The sequence below is a fragment of the Nyctereutes procyonoides genome, unplaced genomic scaffold (assembly GCF_905146905.1).
Source record: "Nyctereutes procyonoides isolate TBG_1078 unplaced genomic scaffold, NYPRO_anot_genome, whole genome shotgun sequence".
Lineage (NCBI taxonomy): Eukaryota > Metazoa > Chordata > Mammalia > Carnivora > Canidae > Nyctereutes > Nyctereutes procyonoides.
The window spans coordinates 5115652-5142121 of NW_026575119.1; the positions used below are offsets into that span (position 1 = coordinate 5115652).

The 26470-nt window shown below is 36.3% G+C and overlaps 1 protein-coding gene across 5 annotated transcripts in view; it reads right to left on the reverse strand.

Annotated features, from left to right (window-relative positions):
* NEK1 (NIMA related kinase 1) overlaps nucleotides 1–25383 on the reverse strand; it is a 207060-nt gene extending 181677 nt beyond the window's left edge. For 3 of the 5 annotated variants that reach the window (XM_055334524.1, XM_055334523.1, XM_055334521.1), the window contains exons 1-5: nucleotides 25257–25382; nucleotides 24830–24952; nucleotides 16751–16899; nucleotides 16239–16335; nucleotides 7649–7746 (exon numbers count right to left, since the gene is read on the reverse strand). In XM_055334524.1, coding sequence (XP_055190499.1) covers nucleotides 7649–7746; nucleotides 16239–16335; nucleotides 16751–16867 — 312 coding nt within the window. In that variant the 5' untranslated portion in view covers nucleotides 16868–16899; nucleotides 24830–24952; nucleotides 25257–25382. Of the gene's footprint in view, nucleotides 1–7648; nucleotides 7747–16238; nucleotides 16336–16750; nucleotides 16900–16980; nucleotides 17080–24829; nucleotides 24953–25256 lie in introns of all 5 variants that reach the window. The other 2 variants (XM_055334522.1, XM_055334525.1) reach the window with 2 other exon arrangements.
* Between the last annotated feature and the right edge of the window lie 1087 nt (nucleotides 25384–26470).

Sequence of the window (26470 nt, forward strand, 5' to 3'; positions counted from 1 at the left end):
GTGGTAGGAGATTGTCCCACAGGCCATTGTTTCCTGACTCCTAACAAAGACTATTGATTCCTACCCAAGTAGGAATGAAGAAGCACAAGAGAAGGATAGCCAACTAAGCCTAGAGTTGATAAAACTAGACAGAAGAGGTGATTCCATGGCAAAATTCTGATGGAAAGTACAAAGTTGAGGAGAATACATATAGGCATATTGGCTCTGTCTATCCAGTGAAGAGTCTTAGAGTTTGCTTAAGGTGAGGTTGGGTGAGAGGAAAGGCCCTTAAATTATAACCCTGCTTTTTATCTCCCTTTTCACTTCTTTGTACATATTAATTCATATTAATAAAATATTATAAAATACTGCAGGGATAATGGCATTTTTTTTGTTCAAAGGCTTTCAAATACATGTTACAAAATGTGAGCCTGCTCACTTTATGATAATAACTATAAGCTTGTCTGAATTAGTTTTATGTATACAGCATTATTTTGATTACTACAGATTGCTTTTAGATCACTAAAACAATACCATAGTCCACCTTCTCTAATCCAAAACTCAAGTTTCTTTGTGCAATAAGACATTTAAAATTTTACTAAAGTGTGCTAAGTTTGAGAAACTTTTATTGCTAAATATATTAAAAGAAAAATAAAACTTGGCTTTCTCTTTTTTAGAACAGTAGACTGATTTTAGAAATAATAAGAGGTAATAAGAACTATTTACCTTCTATGTAATGTGTCCAGCAAGCAGATAGTCTATGCCACCAGAATGATTTTCTCTGATTTGTGCTGACTTTATCATTCGATTATTTTTTTTGAACAAAGGTTTCTCACCTAGGAGAGAGCTAGGGATCCTTATAATTGTACTGCCTTTATGTATTTTGTTTTCAATTTTTAGAATTATAGTAAAACACACAATACAAAATCCATCATCTTAACCATTTTTGCATGTATACTTCAGTGATATTAGGTACATTCACGTTGTTCTGCAACCATCACCACCCATCCAACTCCAGAGCTCTTTTTCATCTTGCACAACTTAAACTTCATACCCATTAAATAACTACCTATTGCATCTACCCCTAGTCCCTGGAAATCACTATTCTACTTTCTGGGTCTACAATTTTGAGTACTCAAAGTACCTCATATAAGTGGAATCATTTGATATTCATCTTTTTGTAGGTAGTTTATTTGACCTAGCATAACGTTCTCAGGTTGATCCATATTGTATTTGTATTGTACATTGTAGTATATTTCTGAATTTCCTTCTTTTCTAAGGCCAACTGATATGGAGGGATTCCTGTCATTTTGTTACTGGTTTTCAATATGCCTCATAGCTCTTTTATCCCTCATTTTCTACATTATTATTTTCTTTTGTGTTTAGTTTTTTATAGTGAAACATTTAAATTCTTCTCATTTCCTTTTGTATATATTCTGTATCTATTTTCTTTGCAGCCACCATTGGGGATTACATTTAACATCCTAAAATGTTAAGAAAGTGTCAGCCCAGTGTTTTCTGGCCTCCAAAGTGAGAAATCTCCTGAAAATCTTGGTGAGGCTCCTCTCTTACATGTGATGACTCACTTTAATATGTTGCTTTCCAGATTGTCTTTGACTTTCAACAGTTTGATTCTAATCTGTCTAGGTATGGATCTTGTTCAGTTCATCCTACTTGGGAGTTTGTGGAGTTTCTTGAATGTTTACATTCAAGTCTTTTACCAAATTCAGGGAGTTCTCAGCTATTAATTCTTCAAATATTTGCTCTGCCCCTTTCTATCTATTCCTTCTGGGACTTCCACAAAGCAAAAATTAGCTTGATAATGCCCCAAAGGTCCCTTATGCTCTGTTCTTATTTCTTCAGTCTTTCTTTTCTGTTCTTCAGACTCAATAATTTCCATTGTCTAAAATTCAAGTTCACCGACTCTTTCTCCTTCCTGTTCAAATCTGATTCTAAATCGCTCTAATAAATTTTTCATTTCAGTTACTGTATTTTTCAGCTCTAGAATATTTTTGGTTTAAGTTTTTTTATCTTTATTGATATTTTCATTTTGTTCATACTTTTTTTTTAACTTATTCTATGTGTTACTTTAGCTCTTTGAGCAGCTGAAAGACAATATTTTAAAGTCTTTGTCTAGTAGATCCACCATCAGGTCTTTTTCAGACAGTTTCTGTTAGCTGATTTTTTTCCCTTTGAATGGGCCATACTTTCCTACTTCTTCATATGCCTTGTGACTTTGAAAAATAGTCAGTTGACTGGACTCTAATAACATGGTGATTCTGAAAATCAGACTCTTCTTGAACTTGTCTATTTTTGCTAATTGTTGTATGGTGTCTCTGAGCCAAGAATCAGCCTGAGGTGCAAACTTAAAATCTTCTCAGGTCTTTTCTGAGCCTTCATCTTTCTCTGGGTATACACTGTGACTTTCTAATTTCCCTTTCTAATATGTGTGGCTGCTTTCGAATACCTTAGTTTTTAATGTCTGTCTCCAAAAATGGAAAAAGGAGAAATGGAGAAGGGGAAAAAAAGGCAGTGGCCCTTTAAATCTCCAGGAAGTCACCTCAGCAAGAAGGGATGGGGCTTGCAACAATGGGGGAGGTACAACAACACTGGCTGCCCACCTCCTTGTCTGCACCTCCATAATCAGAAATTGCAATTAACATTCAGAGCACAGATCCCTGACATTTGGAGGACATGGATCTCCTTGCCAACCTTGGTTTCCAAAGGTCCATTCAGACTGTTTCTGGAAAGCATGCAAGTTGACTGCCTGGATGCTGGAAGGTGGAAATTGGGTAGCAACCATTGCTATCTAGCTAAGAGCTAAAATTGAAAATAACTACAATTTATTATTCAAACTTTCACCTAGAAATTATATGCCTACAATATATACTCCAGAGATCCAAAATAGTTTGATCAGATAGATTCTGCCACTGTAATTGTATAGGTGCAAAGACAGATTTCTCCTGCTTCCTACTCTACCATCTTCCCAGAATCCTTTTGATCCATATTTATTTTTAGATATTTTGTCACTTTGATTAAACAGATAACCTAGTATTATTTTTCAAGGACGTAATAGTATTAGAAAATACACTATTAATATATTAACTAGCTCAATATTGTTGTAAGAGCCACACGGAAAAAAAAAAAAGAGCCACACAGTAAGACGTGCCAAATCAACAAAGAAGCTCAGCCTTTTCTGGGTTAAGTTTACATAAGAATTATTAATATAAATATTTCAGAAAATGTATGCTTTATGAGAAGGTTCTAGATACATGCCAGTGACTTTGCTACCTGTATTTATCCTTAAGGAAAATATTCATCAAGCTCTTATCAAATATCCCTATAGAAAATTTTACATTTCTATAGAAGAGAATATAGAAATTCTATTATTGGTTACTATAATAAATTAACCACAGACTTTCAGTCTCATTTTTTCCTTACCAGAGACTCCTGGAAAGGACAGTACTAGGAACAATGAACTACTGACAATTCAAAAAATAGACTCTTGGCTACAAGCTTCAGAGCTGACACTGCTTAAATTGGACAATGGACTAAGTCAAGATTTTTAAGATTTTTTTTAGTCCAAAAGCTGACATACATGATGAAAGCATAGTGCCCCAAGACCCGGCCAGATAAGAATTACTAGGACTGAATGAACTGAATAAAATGAAATTAAATTGTGGGTACTTGCTTGGAATGTGACTGGTATTATTCTTTTTTTGTTCTTTCAAGATTTTATTTATGGGGGCACTAATTTACTGCGGGGACCCTGCTTCTCCCTCTGCCTATGTCTTTGTTTCTCTATGTTTCTCATGAATAAATATTTTTTAAAAAAATAAAAAAAAAGTATACTCCTTTTTACCAATATAAATGATCAGCTGTGCAATCAAGACCATACCTGGAATGTCTGAACTGAAAACTACTTTCATTCAGTTATGACAAGCCCACACTAAGAAATATATGTGAGCCAATTCCTATATTGTATTGCCAGGAAACTGCCCTAGTACCTAATTTAGAAGGTCTCAGCATCACAGGTGGCAAGGTCATTTGCCAGTAGCCAAAAACGACAGATTTGGAAACCTTCAGGAATAAAGAAAATCACCCAAATGTATAGGTACTACAGGTGAATTCTGCTGGAGAATGTACTAGGTTTGGTTTACTGGCCTCAGGATAAAAGAGAAAATAAATTTAAAAAAAATCTAATCCAAGATCCTTATGAAAACTTCTCGATAGAAATCAATTTTGCAGCCTTAGTAGTTGCCCAATATTGTAGGGCTCTAGATTTTCAGAGCAAACTCAAGGTATGCTTAACACTCTCACTGAACATACTTATTAGAGCAAACCCTTGTGAGATGACTCTTGCCTTTGAAAAAAAAATATATATGAAAACTATGATCAAAAGAGAGTAGACTATCAGGAAATGTATCTAAACTTGGAAATAAGGCAAATGTAGTGGGAAATCTTTTACATATTTATGTGGGCAAAGGCCATCCATAGATTGTTTAGCTCACTTCATTGCTTACTACTGATTAAAAGTCAAAGACTTTCAGGTTGCTTCCTAACTCTGAATTTTTGTCCAGTAAAGATGCAAACAAGGAAGTATCACACCGAAGAGAACGGCTTGAGTAATTGGAGAATCACCTTGTCTCAGAGGTCTTTCTCTCCTCATTTCTATTCTAGAAATGCACAAAAATCTCAGATTCATGCTAGCCTGCATTCTAAAACAAAAAAATAGCCTCTGGCCTCTACGTTTTTCTGCTTCAATGTCCAGATAGTAGACTATAGTAGTAATAGGATGTTTCTCTTTAAATAATTCCCATTTCGAATAAGCTAAAATAAATAATGTTCTTCTTTATGTTAACAAAACACCATTCTAAAGAGCAGAAAAAATGCTATTAATTTGAAAGACTTGCCGAATTCTTATTGTTTATAATGGAATAATCTGAGATGGATAAAAAACATATAGAGTAGATCTCCATAATAATTTCTGGGATAACACAATACATAATATAGACACATACATATATATCATTATGTGCCAAGAACATTTATCCAACTACAGAACCAGACCCACAGAGTATCAGTGTACTTTATAGGAGAACGTTATGAAATCTAATAGTAAGCATTTTAAAGTTCAATAAAGAAATGAATAAACAGAAGCTCAAGCAATGGAAGGTATTAGATAAAATCTAATAAAACATAGCACTCTGTACACTAACATACATTACTATTTGACTTCACCTCAACAGTGAAGTTGGCTATGTGGTATGAACATCCCTATTAGCGAATGAATTAATAGTCTCAAAACAGTTCAGTCATTTGTGAACATAACAATTACCAAGCTGATAAGTAGGAACAATGATTCAAACCCAAGTTTTACCAGAAGTTCTGTACTCTATCTAGTAGGCTTGATTGTGGAAACAAGAAATACATAAAGTGAGAAATATGACATTGCCCAATTCAATACTACTAAACTAAAATATAACTCAAGATCCAGAACCTCACCATATTATCAAATTATTGCCAACAAGCTAAAAGTCCCCATCTACACAGTGTTATCAATCGATTAGTTATGCCTATTTATAGACATAGTTTTCCTAAGTATCCTGAGAGGACATTAGTGAAAACTGTGATCTCTGTTGTAAATTATAACCTTGGTGGGGAAAAAATTCTGATGTGAAATTATTCAGCACACATTACTGCACAATGCAGTGAAAGTGTAGACTTGAGTGAATACCAATGGAGCATTATATAGCAGAAGCAACAAATGCACAGAAAGCAAAACAGATGGATCACAAACAGTACCAGGAGAAAAGCAGAACTAAATGAGACATAACACAACAGGTATGCGTTCAAAAATACAAGACAATGATAGGCATTTTGTAAAAATACAGAGATATTATTAAAGACATTAGAATAGCTGCCTATGGAGGAAAATGAAAAGGAAATGGAATATGAAGGTAAAAGCGAAAACAAAAAAGCATAGGCTTTGCTAGAGTAAGATATAATGAAGCTATTAAAACTAATATAACTGATCTATGCGGACAGACATGTGACAATAATCAAGATAATTTTTTAAGTGAAAGCTGCATTTTTCTCTTATAAATAACATTTTTCTTACTTTCTAAATTTTTTGAGTATAGTTGACATAGAGTGTTATATTAGTTTCAGATGTACAACATAGTGATTTGGATTGTACATTATGCTATGTTCACAAGTATAGCTATCATTTGTCTCCATACACTGCTATTACAGTATCACGGACTATTCTGTGCCTTTTATTCCAATGACTTACTCATTCCACAAATGGAAGCCTGTATCTCTCTCTTACTGCTCTTCACTCATTTTGGCCTACTCTCTCTCCACCCTTCCCCATATAACCATCAGTTTGTTCTATTTATAGGTTTGATTATTCCAACCTATAAAATAGACTATATATACTACTCTACCTATAGAGTAGACTATATATATTATATCCCATTTTGGAATATGTGTGTCTTGATGTATATAAATAAGTACATGTACAAGTATTAAAAAGAAAGTCTAGAAGAATGCACCGAACTGAAAAACAATAATAATCTTCAGGGATAGAAGAGTGGGCAGAGAATTATTTCCACTTCTGAACCTTTCAAAAATTTTACAATTTAAGTTTGTAAACAAATATTTAAATTTTAGAGTTAGACAGAAGTAGGTTCAAATGCAGACTATGTGATTTGGGGAAAGCTACTTAACCTCTGTTAATTTCTTATCTATTAAATAAAGAAAATTATACTAATTCATGGAGATTATAAGCTTTAAGAGACAACAAACAACACTCCTAGCACAGTGCTTCCCCCATTCCCTTATGTAAAATTAGGAATGGGTGATAATGAGAAATCCAATAGAAATTTAGAGAAGGAAAAGATCCTGGAAGATTAGGGTGGTTATGGAAAATCAAAGGGAAGGCTGGGACTTTAGCTGAGCTGTAAAAAAAACAAAGTTGGTGGAAAATTAGTAAGAGAGTTGGGAGGAAAATGTTACCAAATAAGAGAAATAATAGAATAAATACATAGGAAGAAGAATGAGATGTATAAATATGTATCCCTAACACAAACAGCACCTAACACAAAATGAACGCTCAATGACTATCTGTTAAATAAACAGAAACAGGTGCACATGAGGTAATACTAGAAAAAAATGAGACTGCTTAGGTAGGATATGGTCATATATTAGAGATCCTTGAAGTCAAAACAGAGATTTGATTTAATGCAGTTACCAGTGCAAAGCTTCCAGAGCTGAAATTACCTAGGAAAGCCATATTTTAAGAAAATATGGTCTGACAGCAGAAAGCCAGATAGAATATAGGATAGTTAACTAGTTATAATGGATAATTCAGTTATATACATATATACGTATTTATACACACAAAGGATATAACATATATTACAAATATAATAATATCATTACAGACAAGAAATGAGATGGGGAAATCACTAAGGTAGAAGCTAATTAGAACAGAAATGTGAAAAAAAATAAAAAACAAAACAAAACAGAAATGTGACTGATAGGATACCAAAGGGTCCTAGTAATTACAATTAAGAATTTGTAGTTACAAATAAATACATATATAAACCTTGAATTGCTTCTGAATAACACAGAATAAGACTCAATCTCCTACATGCTAACTCACCTGATCCTCTTGAAACAAAATGCCTTTCTGAGCATTAATTCGTTTAAACAGATCACCTCCTTCACAGTAATCCATCACGATGTAGAGAGAGCCATTTTCTACAAAATATAAATATTACATTTTTTAAAACATAGGTCAAAAGCATAAAGTAAAAGTACTTAAGGAATCAGAGTGCAAAATCAAGGTATACTGTTCATATAGATTATACAATAACCTGCGTTAATAGGTAGCTCTATTGTTGATTTTCTTCTAAGAATACAGCAGCTTATAGAATAGCAGTATCCACATTGATCTAAGTATCTCTGAATACAGACAAAATGAAGACAAACTTGGTTTCATTTAAAGATATATTTCCTTAAACGTCATCTATAAAAACGTTTTCCACCAATTTGTCAAAGATGGGTTATAACTTAGTTTTCAATTAACCATTACTTTTCAGCTTTGTTTCATTCTCTTAATTACTTATTAAACAAATAGTAGATGTTGCAGTGACCTCTAAGGATTCAACAGTGACTAAGATTGTACACTCCTGGAGCTTTCTTTTACTTCTATTTTTAAAAATTGTAATAATCTGTGAATAACATAAATAGGGCAACACTTTATTCCCCTTTTTGTCTCAGTCCACAGGGGGAGTCTTCTGTGACTCTTCCCATGGGTAGACAGGACTAGAAAAGAACTTTTCATATTTCCCTCCACCTTTATTCTTATATAAGACTTACACTACGCTTATTCTGCATAAATTAGGAAGAGGTATCACTTCTAACATTTACTAAACCACTACTTACTACTTACCACTTAATTACTAGTGAGACAACTGCAATTCAAAGAACAGTCTTCACTTCCCTTACTACTCTGTGCTTATAACCTTACTTCCATCTGTACTTGTTTCTTACACCTTGTGGTAGTGTTTTTGTTACCTGTAGGCTTATATCCGCTTTTTGATAAACAGCTTCTAATGTGTCATGGATTGGAAATCCATATGACTGAGCTAACAGATTCTGTATAACTCGTGGGCACATCTAAAGATGATGGTAGAGTAGGAGGATCCTCGCTTAATCTCCTCCCACGGAAACAATTAGATAACAGTGTAAATGACCCGGAAAATGACTGGAAGACTCCACAGCTAAATGTAGGGAACAGGGCACGCGGAAGAGGGTAGGAAGGGTGGAGATGCGTCAGGAGCTAAATGGACCCATGGGATTATCTGCAGGAGGGACACCCATGCTGTGGAGGGGAAAGAAACAGACCCTAACCCCAGACCCTGGGAACCTGCACAGGGAAGATGAATGCCTATAACATTTGGCTTTAAAAACAAGAGGGACATAATTTCATGAGTTCTTATAATCAGCAGGGCTTAACATTAAAAATCAGCATCCTGGGTTTTGGGGGAGACTGGGAGAGCAATAGCAAACTGTCCCCACCCTTAAAGAGACAACAAAACAAAAAGCTCAGCAGAAATATAGCACAGAAGCAGCACTTTGAAAAATCCTGGGGCATAAGGGAGGGGGAGTAGTTTACCAATCTCAGAGTGTGCTTGCAGGGGGGGGCAGGGAGGTTGGGAGACCTCTCAGAGCAGAACTGGTAGGCTGCATCTTCAAGAACCAGTGCAGTCAACATTCTCCACCTAGCTTGCTAACAACACATCCTGCCCACGTTGTGGTGGCACATCCCCTCAAGCCAGGCCTTCTTCCAGGTCTCCTCCAACAGCAGAGCCACACAAATCTTGCTAACACTCTGTACCCTGTACCCACATTCTCCTGCAGACCTACCCCTTCCTATATGTCCCTGGCTAGAGCCCATTCAAAGCAAAGCTGTAAGCCTGGCAGATTGAAAGCAGTCCCAAGAGGTGCTAGCAACCCTTCAAAGAGATTCACGCCCAAGAGACAGGGAAAGATAACTACACACATCAGACTCTTTGTGCCCCAAGAGTCGGCTGAAAAGACACCTGATCTGACCAAGCCCCGCTCACTAAGGAAAGCTTCTCAGGAGAAAACAAGGGACAGCACACTGCATTCCGGTGTTCCTGCATCGCTAGTAAATGCAAGATCTGACTCAACTCAAACCCAAGGTGGCCCCAGACCGGCCTACCAACAACACAGGGACCAAACCCTGCCAACAGTAGGCAAAGAGAAGCATTGCAGAAATTGAATTAAAGACAAACGCAGCTCAGCCACAACAGTATGGTATATATATCACTTAGGAGACACCCTGAAATGCCAGGTTCTGGTGAACAGGGGACATTGCACTGCATGGCTATACAAGAACTCTTCTTCATAGGCCACTACTTTCAAGAGCCAGAAAAGTAGCTGACTTCCCTAACATAACAGAAACAGACATAGAAAATATGAGGAGTCACAGGAATGCGTCCTCAGTGAACACACAGAAGAAAAATCACTGCAAGAGACCTAAACAAACACAGATAAGTAATTTGCCTGACAGAGAATTTAAAATAATAATCATAGAGATATTCACTGGACTTGAGAAAAGAGTGGAGGATCTCAGTGAGACTCAATATATAAATAGAAAACAAAAAAGAATCAATCAGAGATGAAAAACTCAGTAACTTAAATTAAAAAATACCCTAGGGCAGCCTGGGTGGCCCAGCGGTTTGGTGCCGCCTTCAGCCCAGGGTGTGATCCTCAAGACCGAGGATCGAGTCCCATGTTGGGCTCCCTGCATGGGGCCTGCTTCTCCCTCTGCCTGTGTCTCTGCCTCTCTCTCTCTGTGTCTCTCGCGAATAAATAAATAAAATCTTTAAAAAAAAATACCCTATATGTTGTGGGTCTGGGTGGCTCAGTTGGTTGATTGTCTAATGCTTGGTTTCAGCTCAGGTCATGATCTCATGGGTCATGAGACTGAGCCCCGCATCAGCTCTCCACTCAGCAGGTAGTCTGCTTTAAGATTCTCTCCCTCTGCCCTCCCCACACTGGTGCACACAAATGCTCTAAAATAAAGAAATCTTTGAAAAAAAAATACACTAGATGTAATAAATAGTAGACTAGAGGAAGCTGAAGAATGGATCAGTGACTAGGAGTAATGGAAAGCAATCAAACAGAACAGGAGAGAGGAAAAATAATAAAAGATGGACACATTTTTTGTGTCAGTGACACAATCAAGGATAATTAATAATTCACATTATAAGGATCCTAGATGGAGAAGAGAGAGAAGTAGCAGAAAACGTATGTGAAGATAAAATATCTGCAAATTTCCTTCAACTGGCAAAGGAAACAGAAATCCAGATCCAGGGAGTACAAAGAGCCCCCAACAAAATCAACATAAGAAGGTCTACCCCACAACACATAATTAAAATGGCAAAAAGTAGTGATAAGGAGAAACGTTACAAAACAGCAAGATAAGGGGCGCCTGGGTGGCTCTGATGGTTGAGTGTCTGACTCTTGGTTTCAGCTCAGGTTGTGATGTCATAGATGGTGGGAGATCCAACGCTGTATCAACTCTGTGCTCAGCAAGGAGTCTGCTTGAGGATTCTCTCCCCTGCCCCTGCCCTACTACCATGCATGTATGCTCACTCCAAAATAAATACCTTTAAACAAACAAACAAACAAACAAACATGGGGCACTGGGTGGTGCAGTGGTTGAGCATCTGCTTTTGGTTCAAGTCATGGTCCTGGGATTGAGTCCTACATCAGGCTCCCTGCAGGGAGCCTGCTTCTCCACTGCCAATGTCCCTGACTCACTCTCTCTGTGTCTCTCATGAATAAATAAGTTAAATTAAAACTAAACAAAACAAAAACAGCAAGAGAAGACAATTACATAAAAGGGAAACCCCATAAGACTATCAAGGCATTTTTCAGCAGGAACTTTGCAGGCTGGAGGGTATGACATAATATATTCAAACTGCTGAAAGAAATCTGCAGCCAAGAATACTCCACCTAGGAAGCTATCATCAGAATAGAAGGACAGGGGCAGCCCGGGTGGCTCTGGTTTAGTGCTGCCTTCAGCCCAGGGCCTGATCCTGGAGAACTGGGATCGAGTCGCACGTCAGTCTCCCTGCATGAAGCTTGCTTCTCCCTCTGCCTGTGTCTCTGTGCACCTCTCTCTCTCTCTCATGAATAAATGAATAAAGTCTTAAAAAAAAAAAAAAAAGAAAGAAAGAAGGACAGATGGAGAGTTTCCCAGACAAACAAAAGTTAAAGGAATTCTTGACCACTAAACCAGCCCTACAAAACACATTAAAGGGTACTGAATGGAAAGACCTTAAGCAGGAGTAAGAAACATAGGGAAGCACAAAAGCAGTAAAGTAAGTATATGTGTAAAAATCAGTCAAGGGATTCAGAAAATTAAAAAAAAAAAAAAGTAAAATGTGACACCATATAGCTAAAATATGGGGGGGGGAGAGTAAAGAATCGGTTCAAACCTAAGTAACCATCAAGTTAATACAGACTGCTAAATTGCATAGGATTTTATATATAAACCTAACTGTAACCACAAATCAAAATACAGCAATGGATATGCAAATAAATAAATAAAATGAAAGGAATCCAAGTTTATCACTAAAGAAAGTCAAGAAATTATGAAAGAAGAGAACAAAGAAGAAAGGAAGACAGAAGAACCACAAAAACGACCACAAAATAAGCAAAAAAATGGCAGTAAGTACATACCTATCAATACTCTGACTGTAAATAGACTAAACAATCGAAAGACACAGGGTCATGGAATGGATAAAAAAAGCAAGAACCATCTATATGCTGCCTACAAGAGACTCACTTAAGATAACACTCACTTAGGACTCACTAAAGGCACATGCTGATTGAAAGCAAAAGGAGAGAAAAGCATTTATCATAGAGAGGGAGGTGAAAAGAGAGCTGGAGTAGCAATATTTACATCAGACAAACTAGATTTTTAAAACAAAGACTGTAACAAGAGACAAGATCACTATAAAATCATATAAGGAACAATCCAACAAGAAAATATAACAATTGTAAATATTTATGCACCCAACATGGAAGCTATCAAAGACAAAAAGAAAAGAAGCTAAAAACATGAAGTAGTCAAGAGTAATACAATAACAGTAGGGGACTATAACACCGCACTTACATCAATGGATAGATCATCCAAACAGAAAATAAACATGGAAACAGTGGCTTTGAATGGTTGGCTTTTACATTGGACCAAATGGATCTAACAGAACAATTCATTCTAAAACAACAGAATACACATTATTTTCAAGTGCACATGGAACACTCTCCAGAAACGATCATATATTAAGGCACAAAGCAAGTTTCAACAAATTCATCTTTTCTGACTATAATGATATGAAACTAGAAATCAATCACAAGAAAAAATCTGGAAAGAACAGATTTAACAGATACATGCAGGTTAAATACTAAGCAATGGATGAGTCAACCAGGAAATCAAAGAGAAAATCAAAACATACATGAAGACAAATGAAATTTAAAACACAATGGTCTAAAATCTTTGGGATGCAGCAAAAACTCCTCTAAAAGGGATTTATAGAAATAGAGGCCCACCTCCAGAAGCAAAAACAATCGCAAATAATCAACCTAATCTTTCATCTAAAGGAGCTAGGAAGAAAAGAACAAAACCCCAAACCAGAGGGAAAGAAGTAATAAAGATTAGAGCAGAAATAAAAAATATAGAAACTAAAAAAAGAAAAAAAACAACACAACGGATCAGTGAAACCAGGTGTTGGTGCTCTGAAAAGATCAACAAAATTGATAAAACTTTAGCCAGACTCATCAAGAGACAAAAAAAAATCAGAAATGAAAGAAGAGAAATAACAAAAAAATTATCTGCCAACAAATTGGACAATCTAGAAAAAATGGACAAATTCCCAGAAACACATAACCTCCCAAAACTGAATAAGGAAGAAAAAGAAAATCTGAACAGACCAAGTACCAGCAATGAAACTGAATCCGTGATCAGAAAACTCCCAGAAAACAAAAGTCCAGGATGAGACAGCTTCACAGATGAATTCTACCAAACATTTAAAGAGTTAGAAATCTATTTTTCTCAAGCTAGTCCAAAAAACAGGAAAGGAAGGAAAGCTTCCAAATTCATTCTATGAGGTCAGCATTACCATGATACTAAAACCAGATAAAGATACAACAAAAAAAGAAAACTACAAGCTAATATCTCTGATGAACATAGATATAAAAATCCTCAAGTATTAGCAAACAGAAACCAACACTACATTAAGAAAACCATTCACCACAACCAAGTGGGATTTACTTCTGGGACACAAGGATGGCTCAATATTTGCAAATCAATTAACATGATACATGTCAACAAGAGGACGTATAAAAATTATATGATCATTTCTATAGGTGCAGAAAAAGCATTTCACAAAGTACAACATCCATTCATGATAAAAGCCCTCAACAAAGCAGGTCTAGGGAGAACATAACACACATAATAAAGGCCATATATGAAAAAACCATAGGTATCATCATATTCAATGGTGAAAAACAGAGCTTTTCTCCTTAAGGTCAAGAGCAAAACAAGGATGTCCACTCTCACCACTTTCATTCAACATAGTACTGGAAGTCCAAGCCATAGCAATCACACAAGATAAAGGAATATAAGGCATCCAAATTGGAAAAGAAAAACATTCACTATCTGCAGATAACATGATCCTAAAAATAGAAAACCTAAAAGACTCCACCAAAAAACTAGAACTGATAAATGAATTCAGTAAGGACTCACAGGATACAAAATCAAAATACATAATCCATTGCATTTCTATACACTAATAATGAAGTAGCAGAAAGAGAAATTAAGAAAACAATCCCAATTACAATTGTACCACAAACAATAAAGTATCTAGGAATGAACTTAACCAAGAAGGTAAAAGATCTGTACTCTGAAAACTATAAAACACTAATTGGGCATCTGAGTGGCACAGCTGGTTGAGTGCTGGACTATTGGTTTCAGCTCAGATTGTGATCTCAGTACTGTAAGATTGAGTCCCATGTCACACTTCATGATCAGCGGGAAGTCTACTTGAGATTCTCTCTCCCTCTTTCCCTGCTCACTCTCTCTCTCAAAATAAGGAAATCTTTTTTTAAAAAAAGACAGTTATAAAGCACTGATGAAAAAACGTTGAAGACAGCACCAAAAAAATGGAAAGATATTCCATTAGAAGAACAAATTAGATTAGAAGAATATTAAGACATCCATAACACCCAAATTAGAAGAACAAATATTGCTAAAATGACCATACCACCAAAGCAATCTACAGATTTAATGCAATCTCTATCAAAATACTAACAGTATTTTTCATAAAACTAGAACAAGCAATCCTAAAATTTGTATGAAACCACAAAAAACTTCAAATAGCCAAAGCAATCTTAAAAAAGAACAGGGCTGCCTGGATGGCTCAGGAGGTTAAGATCTGACTCTTGTTTCAGCTCAGGTTATGATTTCAAAGTTGTTGGATCAAGCCCCACATCTGGCTCCATGCTCAACATGGATTCTGCTTGTCCCTCTCCCTCTCCTCCTCCCCTGCACTTGCAGCCTCTCTTTTAAAAAAGGAAAAGAACAAAACTGGAGGTATCACAGTCCCAGATTTCAAGATATACTACAAAGCTGTAGTAATCAAAACAGTATGGTACTGGCACAAAAATAGACATACATTATGGAACATAATTAAACATAATACATTAATGGAACAGAATAGAGAGGCTTATTAATGCTTCAAATATTTCTGAAATACAAGATACTGGTAACATGGTTAACTCTGGAGACACAAAACAGGTGGCTCAAAGACAGAAATAGAGAACAAACTTTTTCTTGATATATAACATTTGAATTTTGTACCAGATGCACATATCAAAACTAAATAAAACTATCAAAAGAAAAAAAAAAGGTTGAGTGTGTGTGTATGTGTGTGAGAGACATGGATGGTTAAATAGGATCTGAGAAAGGGATGAAGAAACAATTCGAAGATAAAATGTTTAAGCTTTAGTACATAAACTGTAATGTTTTTTGCTCCTTATATATCTACTATTAATTTTGAGATAAATACTACTTAAAATCTAAGGTTAACAAAAAAGTTTTTCGCCACAAAGCAAGTACTAATCTGTTTTGTATTCCTTCAAACATTCAAACATCCAAGTGTCCACTATGTGCCACTTTGCACAAGATACTAAGGATACAGAAATCTAAGACTCTACCATTATCACCAATGGGCTTACACAATAATGGAAAAACAGCTTCGAAACCCACAAATACCACCACCACATAAAAAAATCCTTGAAATTGGGGCAAAAAGACTCTAAGTGGGAAAGCCCATGTTAGAAAATGACTATGAAAAAAAAAAAGAAAGAAAATGACTATGAGTTTAACAAAAACACAATAATGAAGATGTGAACCACTAAGCAAAGCATGCATTTAGTTGAAATCCAAGAACTGACACTTCATTTACACAATGCAGACTCTCCCATCAGTAACATTGGTATTACCCTAGAATCATGCTGATAATACATTTGTATATGTATTGAGGAGAAAATGATATACTTTCCTTCCTGAAAATACATTATAAATAAGTAAAATACCCAAATGTTGTCACATGGCTTAGTTTTTTTGAACTCTATTGCAAAATTTATCTGACCTTCAAATGATTCTCTATACTGAACAATATTTGGATGCTTCATGTTTGCCAACACTGCAACTTCTCTTCTTGATTCCTCCCTTTCTTTACTGGACATCTTAAACGAGACAGAAAAAAATATTAAATTAAACCATCAATAAACAATCTAAAAGACCATCAATGAGAGTGGTTAAAAACAGTACCAACAAAGCACAGCTCAAATAACAAAATAAAGACTGAGTTGAATCCACAAGTAAAAACATTTTAAAATGTTCAAACTAGATTAAGTTACAGAACAGTAGGTGTGTTGTATTTTTTTAAAACAGTTAAACACATAAACACAAGCAGATATCATAGGGAAAAATGTGAAATGATATACAGACTATTCTAAAATTAGTGGTTCTCTTGGGGATTATGGCAGTCTTTCACTTTAGGTTACGTGTTGCTGGGTTGTTGTTGTTTTTATTCTCTAATGATGAGCACTATTGAAAGCAGGCTATGTGTTGAATAACCAAATGAAAAAACATACTTACTCTTGAGATGTTAATTTCTTTGATAACATATTGTCTGTCATCTTCTGTAGATTTAACAAGAATGGCTTTTCCAAATGAACCTTCTCCAATCTTCTGTAGTCTAACATACTTCTCCATGATTCTTTTTCTAAGGCATCTTAACAGATATACTAGAAATTAAAAAAAAAAAATAAGTTAACAGAGATGAAACATGTCTTCCTTAACAATTACATGTTTAATTCAAGTCCCACCTCAGGCTCTCTGTATGATGCTTGCTTCTCCCTCTGCCTGTGTCTCTGCCTCTCTCTCTCTCTCCTCTCTGTGTATTCTCATGAATAAATAAATAAGATCTTTAAAAAAAAAAAAGAAATCTCATTTAAAAAAAATTAAAAATTAAAAAAAATAAAATCTTTACTCAAAGTTAAATGAACTTTATCTTATTTTTACTCATGTGACATATAACCATGAGCTAAAAAGAGAAAAATAGTGACATTTCAATTTTATAAGAATGCTTCAGAAAGTCAAATACTGTCTATACTTAATGTATATGGAACAAGAGATTAACGTTTTCCTATGTGAATTAATTAGCAGCATTACTCTATTATCCTCAATAAGAATCCATTTCCCAAAATTATCCAACCAATTGTCTTATTAGACATTTAAATTGTTTACATTGTTTGCTATTACAGAAGAACTTTAGATAAAATTTCTATGTACTTATTATCAGGATTAACTTTAGATAAAATTTTTATGTAGTTATTATCAGGATTTCCTTAGGATAAATTATTTGTTCAAAGAATATGCACACATTAAAATTCTGGAACACAGAGCTTAACTGTCTTACAGAAATGTCTACTAACTTACATTCTAACCAGCAGTGTATAAAAGTGCCTATTCTAGATATCCTTTTAACACTGGTTATTGTTATTTTTTAAAGATTTTATTTATTTATTCATGAGAGACACAGAGAGAGAGGGAGAGAGAGAGGCAGAGGCATAGGCAGAGGGAGAAGCAGGCTCCATGCAGGGGGCCCTTGCAGAACTCGGTCCCAAGACTCCAGGATCACAACCTGAGCTGAAAATGCAGACGCTCAACCACTGAGCTACCTAAGCACCCCTAGTTATTATTTATTAAAATTTCAGAGAAGCCATATAGGATAGTAGCTAACAAGCACTAAAACTTTTCAGTCAGGAAGCCTGGATTTAAATCCTGACTTTATCACTTTTTTGTTATGTGACATTGGACAAGTTACTCAGCTTTATGTACCTCAGTTTGTTCATCTGTAAAATGTGGATAACAACAGTACACACTCATAGCACTGTTGGATTAATTTTAGTATTATACTGTAGAACAGCGCACAGCACAGAGTAAGCACTGTGTCACTATTTGTTGCTGTTGTTACTACATTTGACGGAGAAATGGTGTTTCGTTTTTATTTTCTTTTGCTTATCAGTTAATTAGAAAAATTCTTCCAGATTTACTGAACACTTGTATTTTTTTTTAACTACTCATTCATGTTCTTTGTTCATTTTCTCATGGAATAGTCTTTTTATTAATTTGTAAAAGCCCTCTCTTTATGAGATGTTAGCCCTCCTCTGTCATAATACTTTTTCCTTATATGCTATCTGCCTTCCATTTTAAATATACAAATTTATTCTGATATTATTTTTATATTAATTACTAAACATGTTATTAGTCTTCATATTTCTGCTTTTTGTATCATAATTAGATCCTTACCATACCAAGGTATTTGATTAGGGTCATTAGTAACTTCAGCAATAGTTAATTTCAGGAGAGTGACAGGTGGGGACAGAAGCCAGAGTCCAAAAGCTAGTTAGTGAAAGCTTAAAAAAGTCAAAGGAGGAGGGAAAGAGAGAGTGATATGGTCACAAAACAATCTTTAGCACTACTTATTGGCAAGATTACCCCTTATCATGGAGATACATGAATTCACTATATTAATTTAAAACCAATAAATATTTAATTTACCTAACTTTCTCTTTTCTAGTTCCATTCATATCAAGCAGGCTTTCTACATATGATTCCCTTCTAGGAGAAAATGGGCTTGTCATGAAGGCCATATAAAATTTCTGTGACAGTTTACCATATCTCTTATTGTAATTTAACAAATCCATGTTCTCATTTCATCCATCAGTACTAGATTTAATTTTATTTTGCCTCTACAATGATCCGATCTCCTTAAATGACAAAATTTATTTTCAGGGCCTGTAAGACCAAGTCCAGAACCCAATCTCTGGTAAAATCAATGGGATAATTATTATAATTATGCCTTAGGAAATTTTATGGGAAACAGCCTTCTTCTACCTTAAAAAACAATATAACCATATTACATTTCAAAATTTTTGTAAGATAGGACAAGGCTTTTAGCAACTTAAAGAGAAATAAGAAATTAATGATTACAATAGCAATACAGCATCATCAGTAAGTTAAAGAAGTCATTCCAAACATACTCTCCTCTGAAATCCAAGTTTGGTCAACTGGCATAATGGCTATCTGGGCACCAGCCAGAATTTAATGATTTCTTCGGGACAGGAGTATATTACATTACCATGCTATTCAGAAAAAAAATATTGAGATGAACTCATCTTAGAAAACTAACTTTCATGAATCAAATTACATTAAATAATAACCATATAATGAGATTATTTCACAACCATCATTATTCTGTGACTGCTGCCAAGAAAAATAAACAAAATTAGTCAATCTGGCTCTGCCTCAAAATTTAGTTGCCAATTCCTTTCCAGGGACCACACTAACAAAACGGAATCTCCAAGAGTCCCTAGTATTGCACTCTAGTGCCTACTACATTACAGATCACTGTGGCTCTGACAACATAGTATAGGAGATGTACTGCTCCTGGTAGTGAAGAACGATGACTCTAATTGCCATCAAATGATGTCAAGGGCAGAAAGCTTTCTGAACAATAAGACTTGTGGTAGGGATGCCTGGGTGGCTCAGTAGTTGAGTGTAGTTGAGTGTCTCTGCCTTTGGCTCGGGGCATGATCTCGGGCCTGGGGTTCAAGTCCCACATGGGGCTCCCTGCCTGTCTCTCTGTGTGTCTCTCATGAATAAATAAAATCTTAAAAAAAAAAAAAAAAGACTTGTGGTAAATGAGTTTCAGAGCAACTCACAACTCTCCCTTTCTGCAAAGTCTACACTAGACCACTGCAGTACACTGGAAGAAGCAAAGGGGAAAATATAGTGTCTTACACATATCAGTCTTACACATTTCAGTGTCTTACACATATTTGATCAAGCTAGTTATTTCCTAGTCATGAGACTTCTCAGCTGAATTGCAATCCTTTTTTAAAAAAAATTTTTTTAAGATGTTATTTATTTATTCATGAGAGACAGAGAGAGAGAGAGAGAGAGAGAGAGAGAGGCAGAGACACAGGCAGAGGGAGAAGCAGGCTCCACGCAGAGAACTGGATGTGGGAATTGATACCAGAACTCTGGGATCACGCCCCAAGCCAAAGGCAAACACTCAACTGTTGAGCCATCCAGGCGTCCCTGAATTACAATCCTAAAAAATTTTTCAAACCAATTAAAAATAGTGACAAAATGGACTATAGGCTTACACATACAAAATCATCCTAACATATAACTGAAGAAACATAATAATATTTTTCTAATTTTGCATTTCTAATAAACTGAAAATACAAATGTTTGTCCTTTCTATACTTTGGTTTCCAATATCAAATGAAAATCACATACCAACTTGACAGTATTAAGCTCTCTAGGAATTATATCAATTTAATATCTATAATGTTAAAGACATTCAAAGCATAAAATCAAAGACATTTTTGATATCTGACCTTTCAAAAGAGTTACATCATGTAAGACATAAAGAAATCGATTTGAAGAGAAAAGCTACACGACCAAAAAGCAAACCACCTCACTTCTCTGCACCTTGGTTCCTTCTTCTGAAAACACTAACAATTTAAACAGAATGCTACTTAAGGGTTCTACCAACTCTAATAGTCTATGATGCAAGAAAAAAAAATGAGTAGATAAAAAAATAGAAAACTTCAACATTGTATAGAATTGTACCATTACCCAGAAAGAGTAGGAATGATAAAGAGATAATGGCCAAAGCCTTTCCTTCAGGGAAATCAAAAGAAGATACAAAAGTAATTTCCTCAGCCTGTATCTTTAAAAAGTTAAAAAATAAACTGCAGTTTAGAGTTAAATATATATCAAGCTGGACATACATATTTACCTCAACTTCTTCCCTAAACCTAACACAACTTTAAAGGGATCAAACAGGTAGAACAGGATAGTAAGCAACAGCAATAAATTTCTGGAAGCTGACAGAAGAACAAGCAGTAACTGACGTAGGAGACTAGGGAAAGCTGTACCGTAATCCAGCAGTGGCAAATAAGTCAAGTCCCACTAAAGAAGAACTCAATAATTAGAAGAATAAGGTGCCTCTGAGAGTGAGGGTAATATCAGAACAAAAACAGACCTGGTTGAAAGACTGTAATAAGCAGTTAGACACAGTTGCCTCCTCCACCTCTCTCACTTAGGGGACCACCCTTCTCTCATGTTGGCAAAAAACTGAAGATGTCTCTAGGTTGGTGATACCAATACATATATATGACCTGGGAGAATACCATATATATGACCTGGGAGATTAAGCGAAGGTCGACATAAAAAATGCTCCAGTCATGACGCTGTAGCTCATTACCGTACCACCCCACCTCCCAAAACAATCAAAAATACCGAGTAAATATTTTTAACTTGGTGATAACCACGGTGATATTTCAAATTGGTTGGGGGAAGTTAAATTTTAAAATAGTACTTAGACAACTAGGTAGTAATGTGGAAAAGAAAAACTTAAACCCATTTTCTTCTCTTTACATCAATACTAATTCTAGATAAACTACTTAAATGTAAAAAACAAAAACAGGGCAGCCCCGGTAGTGCAGCGGTTTAGAGCCGCCTGCAACCCAGGGTGTGACCCTGGAGACTCGGGATCAAGTCCCAGGTCAGGGTCTCTGCATGGAGCCTGCTTCTCCCTCTGCCTGTGTCTCTGCCCACGCCCCCCCCCTCTCTTTCTCTCTCTGTGTGTCTCTATGAATGAATGAATAAAAACAAAACCCCCAAAACCATTATAGCAATAAAACATTAGAATGACTTTTATAATCTTAGAGTACAGTAGCTTAGTATGACACAAACCCCAAAAGCTTTAAGGTATTAATACAACTACATAGAAATCATGTAGAAACGAGATGCCTGGGTGGCTTAGTCAGTTGTGTCCAACTCTTGATCTTGGTCTTAATATGTTAAGCCCTGCATCGGGCTTAACTCACAACCCTTAGTTTAAACCCCACATTGGGCCCAGTGTTGAGCCTATTTAAAAAAAAAAAAAAAAAAAAGTGTAGCAAAAGCTAGTATAAGTCAAAATTCAAACGACAAAAAGAATATACATATATTTGTATATATATTAGTTCATATCACCAAGGGCTTGTTTTTCTAATAAAACATTCCCACATATTCACAAGACAAACCAATCTAACAGAAAAAGAGACAAAGGATATGAAGTTACAAGTTAACAAAAAGGAATATAATTAACTTTAAAATGAGCAAAAGTACCAAATGTCTTGTAAAGAGAAATACAATTAAAAGGTACGGGATAAATTTTATGTATATGTTACCTCAATAAAAAAAAAAAGTACGAGATAGCATTTTCCACCCAACAGAATGGCAAAATTCAAAAAGTTTGTTACTGTATTATGTTGGAAGGGAAGATAAGGAAACAGAATATGAGGAGAATACAAATTGATACAAATACTATGGAAAATAAAAGTTCATAGTATCTACCAAAATTATTAGTGCTCATTTTTATCTAGCAATTCTATTTTTAGGAATCTACCCTATAAATACTTCCAAATATATGAAAATGAAACATATACAAAGTTTTCCTCTGCAGCACTGTTTGAAATGGTAAAACGTAAATATCCATAAGCAAATTTAAAAAAAGCAACATTTCTATTGATATGGATTAATTTCTAAGTATCAGAATTATAAATATGGCATACTATCATTTTTGTGTTAAAAGGAAATATACATGTATATGCTTATACTTATTTACTTATATATGACTGTGCATACAAATATATAAAACCCCTACATGTGTGTACACACATATAACTGCTTGTATATGTAATACCTCTGAAGGGATACACTATAAACTGGTACACTACTGGCTGCCTTCAGGGAAGAGAACCGAATGATTAAGAGGAAGATTTTTTTTTTAATCTTTTGTTCCTTCTGAATGTTAAGCTATATAAATATATTATTCATTCAAAACAAAACTTAAAAGCAATAAATGCTGACAGAAGAATGCTAGCTAAACCAATTTCTCCAGTTAAAATCCTTCAATAGCTCCCCATTTCCAAAGTTCTAACCCTGACCAAAGTTTTCCTATACAGTGTACTTTTCAACTATGTCAACTATGCTCCACAAAAATATCTTAGCTTCTAGTCTAAATAGATATCTTTCCCCACAGTTAACTAAAAAATGTTTAAGCTACAATAAGCAATGCTTAACACAATAAAATTTGTGTACCAACTATAGAAAGTGCCAGGATATATGAATGAAAACTGTATGCCCTCCAATCTGAAACCTTAAGTCTCCAGTTGTTTCAGCCATTTGATGGACAAATTCTCCTGAAGGGACACACTGGTAGAGGAATGTCAACAGATTTCAGAAGTGCTTATGGTACTGTCTGCAGCTACAATCCATATGCATGGTTTTCCAAATATTAAGTAACATTTTAGATAGTGGGAGATGGACAATTTACTATCTTGGTGAGTCAAGATCCTGACTCTTTCTTCTTATTCAAAGAAGCAGAAAGCAAAAATGGAATTCCTATTAGGCTTTATTCAAAACATTTGTCTTCCTTCTACGTCTGTACAATTAACGGCTTCTGGAAACTACCAACGTGTAAATAACTTATAATCATGAAATGGTGTCATATCCACAATTTAGATTAGAAGGGAGAGACTAGGGACGCCTGGGTGGCTCAGTGGTTGAGCGTCTGCCTTCAGCCCAGGGCGTGATCCTGGAGTCTGGGGATCGAGTCCCACACCGGGCTCCCTGCATGGAGCCTGCTTCTCTCTCTGCCTGTGTCTGCCTCTCTTTCTCTCTCTGTCTCCCATGAATAAATAAATAAAAATCTTACAAAAAAAGAAATAGAGGTAGAAAACCATTTTTTTTAAAAAAGGAGAGATTAGAGTAAAATGTACTTGGAATACAATGTCATTGTATTAAAATGACCTCAAAAGAACTGTGGCCAAGTTCCATAACCCTTACTAAACTCCTAATGCTGACTCTTACTGTATAAAAACCTGTTTTCCCACAAGAGACTCCTTACCTTTCACCTAGAACAAAGAGCAATCTTACATGAAATAGATCTGTGGATTCTCTAATACCAAACAAATCTAAAGTAGAAACAAAGGACTGCTTCTCTGTGTATTTGGCTCCCCTCCACCATCTCTACAATACTGCTGCATCATAAGAAAAAGCTATTAGCATATATTGGATATTACTTTAAATCCTTCAGAAATACTTCTGATGTTACCATGGCAATAAAAAAATGTCTGCTTCCTTGGAGCTGGCGCTTAGAGAATAAAAATTAGACCTGCATAAAAAAAGTTATGAACTCTGAAAGTAGTAAAACTTTGTATGCCTTCCATACAAATTATGTAATGAAATACATGATTATAAGCTAACCAGTTAATTGCTACTCATTTTTTATTAAACCGTAATATGTAATTTAAAATCTAGGACAACATACATGCAAAGTAAGTATGACTGCTTATCCATATCAAGATTTGTGTTATCATTTTAATTCCTTTATCACTGTAGCGTTTTAACTAATGTCTAAGGACTGCTTCGTAATACATATCGTTCTTCACAGGATTAGCATTTTAATGAGACGGAAGCTATTATTTTCTGTGCATTTAAAGCGAGTAACCTGCAGGCTTTTACATAAGCAGATCTCAGTCAGGTCTCCTCATTCCTAGTATGATTTTACTATTTTGCATACCTCTGCTCCCCACAAGTTTAACTCACCTCAACGACACCGGGCGTTAGTGGGAGTAACGGTAAGGACCAGTAAGCATCATCTAGGTGAAGCAGTCTTCCTGAAGCGGTTAGCGAGGCAGAGGCAGCACCCCGGATTCCGAGAATGACATCCTGGAAGAGAAATAGTCTATCTAACCCGCCACAGGCCAGCCGAAGGAGGGCAACGAGACTCCAGACTTTGGCTGACCCCTCAGACTTGACTCCTTCCCGCCTCCGGCAACGCCCCGCGACACAGGTCCACACGCTCGGAGCCAAGAAACTGGTTTCCGAGCCGCTTGGAAACGGCGGGCGGCGGCAGGGGCGGTAGAGGGGGCGGGGGGAGCGCCCGGGTTACCGCCCCTGCAACTTCACAGAGATGGTTGCCAGTGGCCTCAGGGGTGGGGGTGGGGAGATGTCACTGGGACTGGGAGGCTACCTGCCTGCCACGTCCTTTTGCCCCGCCACGCCGGCTCTGGACTCGGGGCTACGCGGGGAACTTCTCAGGACTCCCCGCTGAGGACCCGCACCCTCACGCCCTAAAACCCTAGAGTGAATGCAGTGGAAGGGGGAGCGGCCGGCGCGTCACTGGCGCGGGCGTGTGACGTAAGCGCGCGGAAGCCGGCGCGCATTGGGCGTGGCGTGGAAGGCGTGGCCCGGAGGGGCAGGACCGAGGGGCGGAGGGGCGGGGCCAATTGGCGGAGGGGCGGGGCCAAGGCGCAACATCTGAGTTAAAAGAAGGGAGTAAAGCCGGGAGGAGGGCTGGAGGTCACCAACAGGCTGATTTTGAATAAAGTATTTTATTAATTGGTCCCACATGTACTACAGAGAGAACAGGATTTTTTTTTAACGTGATGTCTGTTACTTAGGGATACCGCATTTTTAAAAGTAATTTAGTCTTTTTCCCAGTACATTTTTGGATGATTAGCAAGAAGGTATTTTTAAGTCTTGAAATTTTTTTAAGGCTGTAATGTGGTTTTCTACACGTTTACATCCAATGTATAAGTAAATTACTTACCGGTATATTGAAAGATGGCAGGACTTTCAAAGATAGGGACAGGTTTTCTAGTAACAAGAGATTAAATCTATTGTCCTGAATAGGCCTATGGCTAAGTTGCCTTACCTGGAGTACACCTGAAATACTGGAGAAGCCAAATTTGAAGCTGAAGGAGGATGGTAGCTTGTCTACTGCATAAGTTACACTCTAGGTTGTACCTGTGGTACATATGATGTATGTAGCCCGGTGGAAAGTCCACAGATTTTGCCAGAAACCTCAAAGGTCAGATTCAGATCATTGCTTCAATGAAATCTGCTTCGTTCTCTCTCATCCTGTCTCCAACACGCCAACACCCAAGACCTCTCTGATTTTTCCCAGTTTTTGGTTTAGCCATGCTTTTAAGAAATTAAACAAAGAAAAGACAAGACTTTATTACCAGCATAGAAATTGAAAGTTTTTGGCTTCTTTGCCAGAAGATGGCGCTGCAAGTCATCTAACCTGGCAAACTGGAGAAAATCTGCTTTGGTTTATTTCCACTTCACTCCCCACCCATGCAAAAGACTTGTTTCCCTCATTTTCCCACTTTCTCGTCTAGCCTCTTGTGACCCCGCCCACCCCCAGTTAGTAGGAATTTTGGTGTCTGAATGCACAATAAC